This window comes from Monopterus albus, unplaced genomic scaffold, assembly GCF_001952655.1.
Source record: "Monopterus albus unplaced genomic scaffold, M_albus_1.0 scaffold134.1, whole genome shotgun sequence".
NCBI lineage: Eukaryota > Metazoa > Chordata > Actinopteri > Synbranchiformes > Synbranchidae > Monopterus > Monopterus albus.
The window spans coordinates 962,040-978,295 of NW_018128014.1; the positions used below are offsets into that span (position 1 = coordinate 962,040).

The window sequence follows — 16,256 nt, forward strand, 5'->3', positions numbered from 1 at the left end:
CGTGGGGACGTCCTCCCGTGGGCCCACCACCTGCAGGAGGATCCGTAAGGGGCCGGTGCACAGTGGATTGGGCAGCAGTCAAAGGCAGGGGCCCAGACGACCCGATCTCTGGACACACAAACTGGCAAAATGATTTATCAGTTAAACCACATGGACAGGGTATTAGATGAGATGTGACCATGGTTGTTTAATAAATTTTAGGCCAAGAGAGAATTGTTCTTTGAAAAGAACTTGTGCATTGTTGCAAAGAGTTAACAGTTCAGACAGCTAGTGAATGTCGAAAGGTCAACACAGAGACACTTTTAGGCTTCTACCATAATCGTAGAGTTTGAGGGGTTAGATGTTTTATTAAAATGACCCTTATACTGCATTTCTGTTACAGTGTGTAACTTAAGGCAGCACCAAATGAACCTCCAAATCAATCCCCTCTTCTCCGCCCAGCCCTCCCTCCCTGCTCCACTACGATCTGCCCAGCTCTTCAGATATGTGTCATTATGAAATTACAAGAAACTTACTGATCAAGCAGAAATCATTGAAAAGCTCTGACTGGTTAGAGAGGTCAATCCTGCTCAAAACCATTAGAAGCTGATATCTTTGCACTGCTGCCAGTGCTGTTCAACGGGTCTGGGTCACAGGAGGCTTCAGCAGCACCTCTCCACATTAACACAAGTTTTGGAGTAGATTTCTACAACTAAATTATTTGAAAAAAAGTTACATACTGTAGATTTAAGTTATTCCAGTGACCTCAATGACCCCCACCCCCCATTAAATAGCTGCTGTTTTGACAGTTACATTCTCATATGTAACAGAGAAGATAATACACATGCTGGTTGTCAGCTTTCATGAGTCTATGGAATTAACAGTCAAGAGCAAAAGACCACAGCTAAAATAATGAAAGGATTTACTTTACTGACCTTCTACTTTGTGACCCCAACACCTCTTACCCTTCCCATGTCCCCCTCAGCTTCCCTCAATCCCTCCCTTCTTTTCTCTCTCCACAAGCTATAAATCACCTCGCTCACTCATTAGACCGGTGTCAGGGCCGAAACGCCCACCGGGACTGAGGAAAAACGGCCGCAGGCCTGAGAAGAAACGAAGGATGAAAGGGAGAGGCATCATTTAATGCTCTGTTCTTTTATTCCAAAACACAACACACTAATTTCCATGTTAATTTGCCTTGTGACAGCAGAGATGGATGTTTGTGACTTCTTGGCTGATGTGATGCATACATAGAGAAGGTAAAATGAAGCCATTATGTAAGCAATGAGGTCAATGCATGTTAGTGGCTTGTAAGGTTACAAAATGTTCAACATTTAAGTCATGCTCTAAAATGATCAATTTTCTCCCCTTTATTTTTATTAACATCTGAAAGATCTAACATCAACATTATGTTCAATATGTGCAGATACAGGAATATACGGCCTTTGGATGAACAGACGGTTAGCTTAAACAGTGCTCCATGCAAACACACCATGCTGACCACCATAGTTCTATCAGCATTTTTTATAAACTAACGCCCCAATATCTTTTAATATAGCTATTGTACCTGCTCTTTAGAAAGAAAATCATTTCCAAGAGTTTTAACAGAGCTACTCTATCAAATTTCTTTTCAGCCCCTAGAAGGTCTAAGTGAGACTCAAACCAAACCAACTGCTCTTTGGCGCAACAACATAAACTACATACATTACATCTGGTTGCCAGAAACTACAAAATGCAGTGGCCAGTCTGATACTAGCGTTAGTTTTATAACAAATATATGTGTCAGTCCAGCAGAACGCTGTGGTTACTGCTTCACTAATGTGACACAAAGCTGAAGTTGTTCTAAAATTAAAGTCATGTTACAGTTATTCAAGACAAAGGTAAACTTATGACCATACTAGGTTGCTAATGTTGCTAAAACAACCACATTAGCTTTTGATGCTAACACATCTAGAAGGAAGAACGCCACATCTGAATCAAATTTAACCCCTGTGGCTGCTTTTGAAGGGTTGCACCTCGTGTGCATGCAGACACAGACACAGACAAAGGACATGCATTCTTCAAATCGAGGGGCTGCCTTCTGTCTATGTATGTTGATGTTTTCCAAGCACAGTGCTACATGCACAGTCGAGGCTTTGCTGTGCAGACATCTGCGTGGACCCTCACTCACCTGGGAATATGACGAAAATTGTCACACTTAAGATCAGATCGCATTTGCCTCATTGATGAGTCTTCGTTGTGCTCTTGGGGTCATTTTGACTGGGCGCCCCCTTCTTGGTAGAGTAGCCACATGTCTCTCCATTTGTAGATCGTTTGCCTAACTGTAGACTGGTGAATTTTTAAAGTCTTTGAAATCATTTTATAACCCTTTCCAGCTTTATGTAAATCAACAATTCTTTATCATATATCTTCTGAAAGCTCTTTTTGGCGAGGCAGGGCTCACATAAGCATATTTTTCTTGTGTGGATCAAACTCAAAACGTTTGAGTGGTTTATATCAGTCAAAGTAGCTCTAGTCCACACCTCCATTTTCTTAACAAGACTCCAGGTAACACCTGACTCCAATTAGCTTGTTTGAGGTCATTAACTCAAGGGTTCACATACCTTTTCCACTAGTACTATGGTTTTTATGGTTGTCTTCAATAAAGACATGAAAGATCTGTGTTGTGTTGTTGTATTAGGCACATTATATTCGTCAGTACTCTTGACTTAGAGTAAGATCACGCCACATTTTATTACAAATTAATGCAGAAAACCATGAAATTCCAAAAGGTTCACATACTTTTTCTTGCCACTGTATATGAGTGGAGGTTGAACTATAACAACTCAGTGATTTCAGATGGCTACATCTTACATCTTAATGCTAAATGACTGAACACAACAAGGTGCACTGACAGTAAATGTAGTGTAAAGTGCTACAAGGGATTGTTTCATGACAGGGATCATATCCCCTGATGCTGGACTGGCAGGTATACTGTATAATAAAGCTGGAAGTCCAGCTAATAATACTCACACACCACTGCCCACGTCTTTATGTCTGGCCTTAGAACGGTAATTATCCATTTGGTAAAAATACAGGCTCTAGGAAAGACAGTAAATCTACATGTTTGTGTTAATGTGTGTGTGTGTGTGTGTGTGTGTGTGTGGTTTCAGGTCATGACAAATATGGGTCAGTGGTTTGCTAGAATGCTATATAAAGCTGGTATTTTGGCATACACCAAAATCTGATCTGTGATGCACAAATCCCAGGGACAGTGCGTATATGTACATTTGTGTGTGTGCATGTGTACATATTAACTAATAAGACAAGCAGACACAGAGCAGTGCCTGGTTCATTAACTGGCAGCCTCTACAGTCTGTGGTCTGGTCTGAGTGTGTGCTGCTGAGTGGTGCTTCATGTAAAAACATATGGCCTTTAGTTAGGGAGAGAGATTAGGGATAATCCCTGTTGCAGTCCAGTATCCACACACACACACACACACACACACACACACACACACACACAATCCAGTACTTGCTGCACTGCATAGAGACTGTGAATGGCGCATAGTGTGATAGCTGAACATCGTTTAATCAGAGCTTGATGTTTGTGCTTAGAAAGGCTGGGTTCATGTTTTCAGGCTGCTTTGACTTTACTCCTAACTGCAGGTTTGCTAGACATCATCTCACAATAACTGCAAATCAGGCTGATTAATCTTTAAAATCTTTAAGCTCCAAATCCATTCTTTCATATTTTTGCAGAGAAACAAAGCCAGTTTGCCTTTTGAAAAGAAAAAACAAACGACCCCTCTACTGCACATGATTTTTTGTATTTTTTCAGTAATTATGGGCTGGTTTTGGTTTTTGACTACTCTGCACATAAATTCTGATCCTGGCACTGTTACTCATGTGCAGCTTATAAATGAAACACAGCAAAGCACTTCTTAGGTCAACATTACTATTCTCAACCCAGACACTTTGAAAAAACTGTGATATGCTTTGCAGCTGCATGACAAGCACTCGTGCCAAACACAAAGCCATTCTGAGGAAATCACATAAGATTTACTGTAAGAGTATCTGCTGGGCCTCACGGCTTTTCTCCTTTGATACTCATGCAACTCAGGCAAGCTTTATCTGAAATATGAAACAAGAAGGTTGTGCAAATAACTGGCTTTAATGAGGGAAACTCAACATGAAATCTTAGGAGTTCTCTTGGAGAGTGAATACAGTACCTTGCAATAGTATTCATATGCTTTGAACTTTTCCACATGTTGTCACGTTACAACCACAAACATTTTCCTTCCACTTCACAATTATGCGAGACTTTGTGTTGGTCTATCACACAAAATCCCAATAAAATACATTTAAGTTTGTGGTTGTAACACGACAAAATGTGGAAAACTTCAAGGGGTATGAATACTTTTGAAAGGCACTGTATTTGTTACAGTTAAAAATGATACTTTCCCTGTTTTGCTAACAGAGACTAAGGTTTAATTATTGTTTCAAAAGAGTTTTTAATTATAAGTCATTATGACACACTGCAGCATTGTCTTGATTGGTCAAGCCAAACAGATGAGACCTAAACACCACCTTCCTGCTCTGTATAACCATTAAGAACAGCAGGGGGCAATTTCAGCCCACCCCACAGGACATGGAGGGGCAGTGCATAATGTAAAGACACTCGACTTCCCTGTAAGGCCACCTCCTCCTGCACCCGACAGCCAAGTGATAACAGTCTGTTTCTTTTATGACGAATGTCATGGGCAATGCTTTACTTCATTCAGATACTGCTAACAAAGTGTAACAAGGTTGGCATGACAAAGGAGGTCCTTGCAAAATGTAAAACTTGATTTCAATCAATTGAAAGATTTTATTCAAAACCATAAAATGTGTGTAATGTGTACAAAACATGCACATTCTTAAAAAATGTAAAACTGATGTTGCTACCATTAGTGAACTTATATATAACTATGCATGCGACACTTTTATTTATAATACTTTCTGTAGAATTCATATTAAAATTCAACTTATTTAAAGGTAAAACCTTAAGTTAGTTCAATTAAATTGTTTAAAAATATTTTCTAATTTTGCTATTCTAAACTATAGTACAATATATTTTGTTTAATGCTAACTGTATATGGCTAAAGGATGCACAAGACAAAAATAATCTTATAAAAGATCCTCAGAATGCAAATGAAATCACCAAAGGAAAATGATTTGGAATGTGTTTAAAATTCATTAAATAACATTTGTAGAATATGTGGCATATTTACATTTGATCAGTGAGTCAGTCTGTACAGAAACACTATGCTACACTGACTTCTCCCTTAATCAAATCCTGCAACAAACATGAAAATACCAAACAAATGTGTACTGGGAGGAAAACTCTGGCACTGTGTGTTTCCAGCCTAATGACTGCTTTCTTACTGTCTCACATCCTGTCTTTGTGCCTTTCTGGTCTTTTCAAAACACACTGGCTGAGAACATCCCAAGGGAAGTATCTCATTATCTGCCTTTCTAATGAGAGAAGAGGCTGCGGAGAGGGGAAAAACTTGAGCAACTCAATAGAAGTCATTTGAAGGATACAAAATAGCAGCTGAACTGCCCTGAGGTAAACTGAGAAAACTACTATAGACAGACTACTACAGAGGTGTCCCAAACATCAAGGAGTTAGCTCTGATTATATTTCAAATCCAGATGTTCATCTATTACTGTCAGAATTATTCAGATCTCAAACCTGCTTCTAGCACTTTCAGAAACAGAAACCAATAACTGTTGCAGCACAGTGTCTGCCCCCTTCTTGTCTTGCTGTTCTGTTTCTGAAGTTGTCAACACTCAGTTGTGTTACTGCTGTCACTATCCTAGCAGCATCCTTAGGTGTCAAAGGGGCTGGTGTTTCTGCCAGGATAGCAGGTTCTGTACTGAGCCTCCATTTCCTCCACCCAGGCCATGCTCCAGTCCCACACAGGAACAGGCTCCAGGTCCACGGCTGACTCCCCTTCTGCACACAATGATGGATACAAGGCACTGAGGGGTGAAGCTGGTGGAGAGAAATCTAGGCAAAGAGAACAGCGTGTTGATATGCATCTCGATACTGAGTGTCCGAAGTGCATTAACACAGAGACTGTATTGTCTTTGGAAAATAAGGAATCACTTTGCAGATCTCTGAGCTGCACCTTTCACGCTGATTCTCTGGGCAAAAAAGTACATTTAGCATCTTCTTTGAAGCAGCTGTCTGTCACTGAAAATACAACCATTCAATTATGTCGGAGGCACTGAGACAACAGTGCTGTAGTCACTCTCTGGATTCTAAACGCAATGGCACATTTCAAAAGTCCTCAGAAAATGTAGCTGTCCAAGAACTTGGAGCAGAACAGTACAAGCTAGAGGTCTGTAGCACTGCACCCCGATCTGAACCAGTGTTTCCATGTCATTAGTTTGCACTGTTTTCATCCTTCCAGCCAGGTCTCTACATAAACACATTCAAACCCAGTGTGGAGAGTTACGCATTTTGTTTTGGTAAATGTAAATTGGAATATTTTTTTAATTGCTGACAAGACAACTCACAACATTCTGCATATAACTTGAGGGGGAAAAAATAACGTCTGCCTTTTGTTCATGCTAAGGCCCATTTAATATGTATTCACACAAACAACTGTTTTAATTTCTCATTTGATGCATCTGATTCTCCTGATTTTAAAGATGAACAGTGGTCACAGCTGTGGGTCACCAAGTTCCCATTAGTTGGTAAGAAGGTTAGTGTCGTTTCATCTGATCCAGGGGTCTGGGCTTATCAAACTTTAATGTCAGCCATTGTAAGACTGCATTAACAGCTGCAGAGATAACACTTAGGGCTTTTCACACTGTGCATTGCTGTATGAGTGAAAAATAGCCAAGGCAGAAACAGCCAGAAGTGAGTTTGGAAAATGGAATCAAGCTGAATGGTGCCTGCAGAGGGAGAGCAGAGTGACTGATGAGGTGACGCTGGGAGAAAGGATGACTCATCTGGAGATTCAGATTGCTGAAAGGCCCTAAGTAATTGCCTCGTTCCACCTTAGATATTAGACATGCACAATCACTGACACAGGCACTGAGGGAAAACTACTGTATGTGCACATATTCTTATATGATCACACACACATGCTAGACAGGAGTACTATTCTCCAAACAGTTTTTATTAGGAACCTGAACATGATAAGAACACTCATAACTATAACGATATCATGAGTTTCATGTGTTTGGCAGAGTTCCTTCCTAAACCCAGTCTGCCTGCAGGGCTGCATGACACCAGCTGGGAACATTCATAGCCAGGGGGCTCCATCTAGTGGAGGAATGCAAGAAGCACAGACGGGATCCTGAGTTTGAGGAGCTTCATTCTGTAAGATGACACTAGCCATTCTTAGTGAAAGAACGAACACCATTGTCTTTCTGCAGTGGTTTGATATATGAAAAAAATGTCCCACAGTAACAAAACAACAAAGTTGCTCAGAACCCTCTACTGCACCATGTTGCCTCTACACAACAAAGTTATACAATGACATGCTACATATTTTAGTCTAGTGGGGGTGGCACGGTGGAGCAGTGATTGTCGCCTGACAGCAAGAAGGTTCCAGGTTCGAGCTCCGGCCGACCCAGGGCCTTTCTGCATGTAGTTTGCATGTTCCCCCTGTGCCTACGTGGGTTCTCTCTGGGTACTCCGGCTTCCTCCCACAGACCAGAGACATGCAGCTTAGGTTAACTGGTGACTCTAAACTGGCCGTAGGAGTGTGTGTGTGGTTTGTCTACATGCTGGCCCTATGATAAACTGGTGACCTGTCCAGGGTGGACCCCGCCTCTCACCCAATGTCAGCTGGGGATAATAGATGGATGGATGGAAGTTAGACTAGTAATGGCGGCAGAAGATTAATCGACCAATAAAATGCTTTTCTAGGGTCACAACATCTTTGGCTAACCATATTTAAATACTTTTGTGACGACACATGTCAGTGCTCTGCTGGAATTTTGACCCCCCCATAAAATATTTATCACACTTACTGGTGAATCAACTTCAGTTCTGAACATTTAATATCATTTTAATAACTTGTAATTTATCAAAAATGCCTAAAGGCATCATTGTATGAAAGTGGTGAATTTAGACTTGAGTGTAAGTCACTTGTGTAGCCACCTGACAGTGGAGCCATCATTAGTAATGAGTCACTGAATTATCTGTTAGAACCATTTCAATGTTTTTGCATATGTGAAGATGGTATTATTTCTGCTATATATGTTTTCAGTATTTATAGATAACGATGCACTGGCGTCAGTTGCTGCCTGCACTGTTTCACGATGCAAGAAAAAAGGTGCATGTAGCTATCCCAGTTCAGGGGAGTGAGGATGAGTGAAAGTGAGAGAGAGAGCAAACACCTGTGATATGATGATGATGTTGCAGGGACAGGTGAGAATTAAAGCAAATAAATTCCTGAATAATAAGTCAGCTGTCCTAAAGTAGCTGGTATCCTACATCAACAGTTTTTAGAAAAACATGAACTTTAATTCCAGTTGTTTTGATGAATAAACCTTCCGTGTCCTTTTGAGTTTGCTTCCATTGTTGCACAGTGTAGCCTCAGGACACATAACATTTATTACATGTGCCCAAGGAATGTTTCAGCATCACTTACAGACATAAATACTATACTCTACACAATACTCAGCCTATCAGGACAAAGGAGGCCAAGACCACAGGCTCCTGTATTGGGCAGTGGATTAATTTAGATGGAAAACAACTGGAAAATAATTGATTTGTTTTAATCCAGAATGTCAAACAAAAATACAAACCGAGGTGCAGTGGTAAGGATTCATACACCACGGTGCACACATATGCACCTCGTAGCTGATGCACTGCAGCGTGCACGCAGCCATCCCTGTATCGGAGCACAAAACAAAAAGGAATGGACTGAGGTATGTGATGGGGACCAAGTAAAGTTTCTGAATAGCAGCGATGATCTTATTTTGACTCAAACATGACTGACTCCTGTAGATGGACATAAGAAAACTCTTTAGAGGAGGAAGAGACGGGGAAGAAGTTCGGGGATGGGGATGAGAGGTGCGACCTGGCTGTAGCTGGTAAACAAGGTGGAATTAGTTTTGTTAACTAGTATGTAAGCATGTGCGGATGTTGAATGTAATGTAAATTAGAGCTCTGTCCATCAGTGCATGTGATCAGTTGGAACGCTGTTTATCGGTGTACTACATGAAATAAAATGAATGTTGTATAATACATCACATGTAGTGGTCTATGTTAATGTTGAACTATTCATTCTGCATTTAATGAACAGGCTGTAACATAATGTCACAATACTTTTGTCACACAGGCCAAATGATGAGCATCGATATGTTATGAGGCCTTATGAGTTACAAAAAATGATTATTGTTTTTTTTCATGAGTTGTTGATAGATTAACTTGTTGTGAAAGTTTCAACTTGACAAATCAAATTGGGACTGCTTTATAATCAAATTTTATAACTGTGAAATGCAGAAGGATGTGAAGAAATGTGCAATACAAGGCCAGGCTTTTACACCATAGAAACATAGAGAATGTTCTTAATGTATGTTGAAATACATATTTTCATAAAGATCAATATCTTTACGTTTTACCTTTATGTAAAATGTAACGTTCTGATGACGCTACTTGTGTGTATCGGTTCTAACGCTTTGTTGCCTTTATGCAACTCTGTATTTTAAGACTAAGTGTTCTTTGTTGCACCGCACGGAGTGGCAGCAAGTTACAGCAGCTGTGTCCTCGTTGTGTTATTTTACGTGTTTTTATGAATTCCTGTTCTTATGGTGTTATGTTGGTTGTTCTCTACTGCTGCTGTAACACAGAAATTTCCCCACTGTGGGATCAATAAAGTACCTACTCTACTCTACTCTACTCTATCAGTAGCAGTTTCAGTAGCAGCAGTACGGCAGTGGAACAGTGGGCTAAGCAAGGGAAGGTCACACAGCACAGTGTAGAGCACATTTCATTCATTCAAGAATGAAATGTGCTCTACACGGTGATCTGAGTAATGGGGGGCCTGTGCCCCGGTACAGCTTTATGTCTAGCAACACCCCTGGTGTCCACAGTAGGAAAAAGAGAACAGAAAAAGGTGGGGGGGTCAGTTTGTCAGTTATCTGCTGATGTGCTTTTGATGACTGGTGTTGTGGTTTCATCTTTTCTTTTTTCCACTGTGTAAGTACAGTATATACTGAGGTTGCTGAAAACCATCCCAGCATAAACACTGTTTAATGTTATAAATGATTATTTTAGTTATGTTCACTGTCTGTCCAGAAGGAGTGACTGCTCTTCTGCTGTTCTTACTGACATTTCTCCCCTTCTTTCATTTCAGGTTAGTTTTTCATCTTAGCCCAGATTCAGCCTAAGAACAGAAGGTATAGTGACTATTAACCTCTCTAAGGCAAATTTATCATTTGGGATTTTGACAATATCATAAAACATAAGATGCTTCAAGATCTATAACCCAGACAAAAGTTTCATATAACATTAATGGCTGGACTTGTTCTTCTCACCATAGTTTTCCTAATTTCAGCTAAATGTAGCACCACTGTGTGTAGCTTGTGTGTAGTCATGTACTCGCCACTATGTGCTGGTTTGGGCATCAGTCAGTGATCAACAGTGTTTGCTCCCCTGCTCACCTGACAGAGAGCCTCCACTCATGGTCTCTGCTGCCACAGCCAGCAAGTGGGCGAAGTTAGCACTGTCGTTGGTGTAACAGCTGTCCACTGAGCTAATGAGGCTGGTGCGGGCACTGGTCATGTTGTCATCTGTCACCGAGCTCCAGGTGTTCCACAGTGAGCTGTCCCATTCACTGAAGCAGGAGGAAGGTGTGCTCTGGAGGCGGGCTCGACCCAAGTTAATTGGAGGCGTCTCCCCAGTAGCAGGGTCATCCTCTGGCTGAGGGGAGCAGACTGGCCTGCAGATGTAGTCCAGGGTGGAGGAGAAGGGGTGGGACAGGGACGGACGCTGCTCAGGCAGGACACTGCTGACAGAGAGAGATGGCACGGTCACGTGTCTACATATGCTTTGAAAGAAATTGTTGAACAAATGAAAGAACAAATTGTTGAATTAACATTAATAGCTACACAGTATGCAGATGTTAATACTGTTTCTTCTAAAACATAAGAACTTTACTACAAAGATGTGCTAGGGTCTTCGCCAGCTAGGACAAAACTGAGTAAGTGTCAACTGCATTCAACGCCCATCTCCACCACAACTTTACCTGCATCTCTCTGGCTTAGGGCTGAGCTCCAGATACTCTGTGGCTTCCTGTGTTGTCAGTGTGCCACTGTGTTCATCTTCCAGTGACAAGGAAGATGATGCAGTAGGTAGGTGGCTGTAGGACTGGCAGCTCTTGTTGCCTTTGGTGGTGGGTCCTGGTTGCCCACAGTGTCCTGATGCTGCACACACTGACTGCATAGAGCCCATGTCCATGGTAAGTTTTGTTGAGTGACTGGAGCTGAGGAAAATGCAGGAGACACATACATGTAGGAATATGGGTTTTTTTGTCCAACTTCCTCTTAAAGTATCACTTAACGTGTTGCCAGCAGTTCAGTGATGCCATACAAACACATATATGGGACTGAGGTGACATTTTGGAAGCTTATTTGCTTACTTACCAAGAAGTAGATATTGGTTAAATATTAAGCTACACCTTAGCAAAGCTTAGCATAAAGACAGTTAGTTAATAATGGTCAACCTAACAGCACTTCTAAACCTCAATAATTAAACCAATGTACTTTGTTAAATGGAGAAAAAGACAGCAGAGAGCTCAGGGCATTCACTTCAGATATATCGAAGGTGATCTGTGAAAAAAAGGGACCAAAAAATGCACAAATGGAAAAAATAAAAATCTAAGGCACTCTTATAAAAACAAATAAAAAGCTATTATTCAGATGGCTCTCATGATCAGGATTTAACAGTAAAATGGCTTATAGCTCACATGTAGCAGCACAGAACTGCCAGGGTGTAACCTGCAATACAGAGTTGTCCCTTAGAGCTACAATAATGATTCATTTAAAATCTAGCAAGTGCTAGCATGAGAATGGAGAACCACTCGCCTCAGCCCCACCCAGCCCTTCCTCTCCCTATTCACTCCAGTCTGCTCAGGAACTGTCACACAATGTCCGTCTGGAGAGAAACTCACAAAGTTAGCAGGCAGCATTCAACTGATGGACACTAAAATAATGCATCTCACAGAGCCGACTGCCCTGCTTCACGTCTACTGTACGCACAGCACAGCTGTATAGCAACAACGCCTACACCACAGGCAGACACGCCACATACAGACAGCAGTTTGTCAACATCAGCAGAGGATTAAGAGTGAGCTCTGAAAAGGTCATATCACAAAAAAACAAAACCAAACAAATAAAAACACTTTGGCCCTGCATGTCCACAGAAAAGTTTCATGAAGCCCTTACAGGACACATGATGTTTGAAAATGTGAAACTGAATGAAACATCTGAAGAGAGGTACGACAAATAACACATAACGATCACCACAGCTGCAGCAGGTGCCAAACCAGGGTGAGAGATAGCCAGACTCCCAGGGAGAATGACCAGGTTAGTGGAGACTACAACACGTTCACCTGGTGGGCATTAGACCAGTGTAATTCATAGATACAAACTGATTCAACAGCTGTGTCAGACCAAGCTGGTGGCTTGTTTATGAACTTGGCTGGATGTCACTGGCTGATTATTATAACTGAAAGTAGCATCTCAGTGCCATCCTTAGGCCTTAGGCAGCTGCTGTTACAGTCACAAGTGACACATTCCAGCTTGGTTTAGCTACAAGGACAAAGGGTAAAGGTTTGAATCCTTGTTGGACTATGATAAATAATAAAATCACAACATACCAGTCAAGCAGAAAGAATGCCAAATCAGTGTGTGTTTATAAATCCCTCTTCTCTGTCAACTCCCTTTATCTGCTGGAAGCCGACATATGGGCTACTACAGTTCTCATGTAAAGCACTCATCATATCAATTTACTGCAGTTTATGAGCTGAGCACCATCTAAACCAATCAGCTCTCAGATCAGGTGAGAGCCAGGCATTTCCCATCATGCCCTGAGCTCCTGCAGTCAGTGGAGAGCAACTGCAGCGTCTGGCTCAAAAGACTCTAGCTGCTTCAATTCTGTGGGAATATCACTATCAACATACGTGTTATGTCTGAGCAAGCTGGACAGAAACCTAACCAGCATGCATTGTGTGCTGATCACTGTTGAATGATTCTGTGCAGATCAGGCTCACCTCGAATGTGCCTAGTAACTTGATTTGAGCCCTATGTTTTTAACTCTGATCTGTTTGGGTGTTCCACTCAAGTGTGGCTATTGTTTGGGCCTCTCAACAGGAAAAACATAGTTAAAGGAAGGAAGTTTAGGTTATGTCTGACAGTGCACTGAGGAGATCACATGATGCTGCTGCACTGCAGGAAAGCCTTTTTTAATAGGTCTTGTTTTTGAAATAGCATTCAGCTTGATTTTTCTTACACCTGTCATTTCCATTTCAAAGAAAACCGCTGCCTCTAAGCAGGACTATCATGTATGAGAATTAATTAGGTGCATTGTAGAGGATTGGCTATAATGTGTAGTGTGAGTCTGCACAAACATACTGTATATGAAGGAACTGTAACACACCTGGGAGGATTATTAGAGATATTCATCTAAATATATACACGTGATTAAGCAGGAGCCTCGTCAATTCAACACTGATTTATCCTGGTGCCGGCATATGACAGTCTTCCATTTAACCTCTTCATCTGACCTGCCTGTGACTGCACAGAAGTAAGAGGCACAGCTGCAACACCTCTTCATCATCCTCTGCCAGCCAGTGTAGGCTGTGCAGCGTGTGACTTGTCTTACCCTTCTTCTGAGGTGATGCTGTGTGTGTCCATCGTATTGTCTTTGGATACTGAGGGAGGTGGGGGCAGCATGTCCACTAGGTGTACTGACGCAGAGTAATGCAACAGTCGAGGACAGCCAGCAGCTTTACCACCTGCTCCACCTGGACAAAACACTCAGTTATTTATTATGGGTAATCAATTATTACTATCATTGTTTGCAATGGTACATAATCAAGATCAGCTGTAAATGCCACAGACAGGAGTTAGTGTGTGGACAATACCATGTCGACCTGAAGGCACGTGACTGAGTTTGTGGGCACTAGATGGACAAGCCTGGTTTCTGGCTGACAGTAGAGGGACGCTGTTCACAGCATGCAACTCTGGGTGGAAACACAAAAGTTCGTCTATTGCTAACGGACACTCCAGTCAGAGCATATTCCTGTCTGCATTCACACGATTTTACTACATGCTGAAGAAATGTATCAGACAATGAGGTAACATAGTGTGCAGATACAAATAAAGGAGGATGATGAACATATAGATAATAAAGGCATATAAAAACATCGCATTCTCAAGTATGCACAGGTATTCACCTTGCTTGCTGTGGTTTTTTTCCCACGACTCCCTCAGCAGACCCATCTTGGGCTGTGGCCGTATAGCTTGTTTCCATGGCAGCGCCTCACGGCTTCCGAGGGACAAGGTTTTTGCAACAGGCTGAGTGAATATCTCAATGGTCTCAGCTTCTTGCTGATAAGGCAGAGCATGGGGCATTTTAGGGCAGCGTCCAGGACTGTTAAAGGTCTTGAGGTCATTGCCCATTAGATCCACATAAAAAGTGCCATATACACCGCAACTGTCAGTCACGATGGGGACCGCTGAGTCCAAGAAGCCAGGGTCCTTCTTGGATGAGACAGGGAGGCCTAATGAAACACAGAAGAGTAAGTACAGACACTGCACCGCCCCCTGCTTCACTGGAAGCAGACCGAGACACTTTGTTACAGATGGTCTCTGTCCGGTTGTTTGGACTGACAGCTTTCACAGCCAAACGCACTAGAGGTTCTCTGAACCAAGCCAAACAGGCTAACAATGTCTAAACAACAAATGGATAGACAAGCATTTTCATGAAGTGTATCAGGTTTTATCATTTTCATGAAGTGTATCATGTTTTATCATTTTAACACTCTTCATCTCTGCCAACTGGCAGTCAGTACTTACTGGTGCTCCTGATCCCTGGATACTTCTGACCTTGGGCCCATAAGTCTTGATACTTCTGGCTGAAGGCAGGTCTCCATGCTCCAGGTAGCCACGGGGAGTCTGCAGCTGCCATCCTGTAGTGGAGGCAGCACATGTCAAGCCAAAAAGGAAATAAACTGTGTAAACAAGCAAATCTGAGTCATTCAGTCTGAATCAACATTTCAAAGACAACTTCTACATCAGTATAAGTGAATCTTATGTTGGCATGAGACCAAGACATACTGTACTGTAGCTAGATGGTATATTTAAACCAGAGGTACAGATTTTACATACTACACTAACAGTCATAAAACCAGATTTGGCTTTAGCAGTTACAGTATGTGTCATTACCTTTTACGTTACCATTTTTTAATAACCAAACTCTTTCACTTTACCTGTGTTTTATAACAAGATCTTCATTGGCCAGCCTGTGCAACCCTGTGACAAAGCAAATAAATTAATAAAACAAGCATAAAATGTATAACATGATAAGAGCTTTTTTGTTAATTTGACATGAATTAAACATGGTGTGGACTTGCTTATAGCCCCCCAGCTTAGCCACCATGTGCTGGAGTTTACCCCGGTGAACGAGATGGTCGTGTCCCTGCGCCTTCGGGCCGGGGATAGGTCTCTCACTGTCGTTTGTGCCTATGGGCCGAATGGCAGTGCAGAGTACCCGGCCTTCTTGGAGTCTCTGGGAGGGGGTGCTGGAAAGTGCTCTGTTGTTCTATTGGGGGACTTCAACGCTCACGTGGGCGACGACAGTGATACCTGGAGGGGCGTGATTGGGAGGAACGGCCCCCCCCCCTTCACCCGAGTGATGTTCTGTTATTGGACTTCTGTGCTAGTCACAGTTTGTCCATAACGAACACCATGTTCAAGCATAAGGGTGTCCACCAGTGCACGTGGCACCAGGACACCCTAGGATGGAGGTCGATGATTGACTTTGTGGTTGTTTCATCTGACCACCAGCCGTATGTCTTGGACACTCGGGGGAAGAGGGGGCGGAGCTGTCAACTGATCACCACCTGGTGGTGAGCTGGATCCGATCGTGGGGGGGGAAGCAGGACCAGCCCGACTGGAGCCTGAGTCTGAACGGACCATGTTCTCCACCTCCATTGCCGATGCGGCCACTTGGAGCTGTGGCCGTAAGGTCTCTGGTGCCTGTCGTGGCGGCGAACCCCCAAACCC

The 16,256-nt window shown here is 42.3% G+C and overlaps 1 protein-coding gene across 4 annotated transcripts in view; it reads right to left on the bottom strand.

Moving 5' to 3' along the window:
* Positions 1–4,954: 4,954 nt before the first annotated feature.
* robo4 (roundabout, axon guidance receptor, homolog 4 (Drosophila)) overlaps positions 4,955–16,256 on the bottom strand; it is a 30,020-nt gene continuing 18,718 nt past the window's right edge. Inside the window, exons 12-19 of one of the 4 annotated variants that reach the window (XM_020613474.1) lie at positions 15,461–15,503; positions 15,048–15,160; positions 14,426–14,752; positions 14,114–14,212; positions 13,852–13,993; positions 11,216–11,452; positions 10,632–10,978; positions 4,955–5,958 (exon numbers count right to left, since the gene is read on the bottom strand). In XM_020613474.1, coding sequence (XP_020469130.1) covers positions 5,831–5,958; positions 10,632–10,978; positions 11,216–11,452; positions 13,852–13,993; positions 14,114–14,212; positions 14,426–14,752; positions 15,048–15,160; positions 15,461–15,503 — 1,436 coding nt within the window. In that variant the 3' untranslated portion in view covers positions 4,955–5,830. Of the gene's footprint in view, positions 6,013–10,631; positions 10,979–11,215; positions 11,453–13,851; positions 13,994–14,113; positions 14,213–14,425; positions 14,753–15,047; positions 15,161–15,460; positions 15,504–16,256 lie in introns of all 4 variants that reach the window. The other 3 variants (XM_020613472.1, XM_020613473.1, XM_020613475.1) reach the window with 3 other exon arrangements.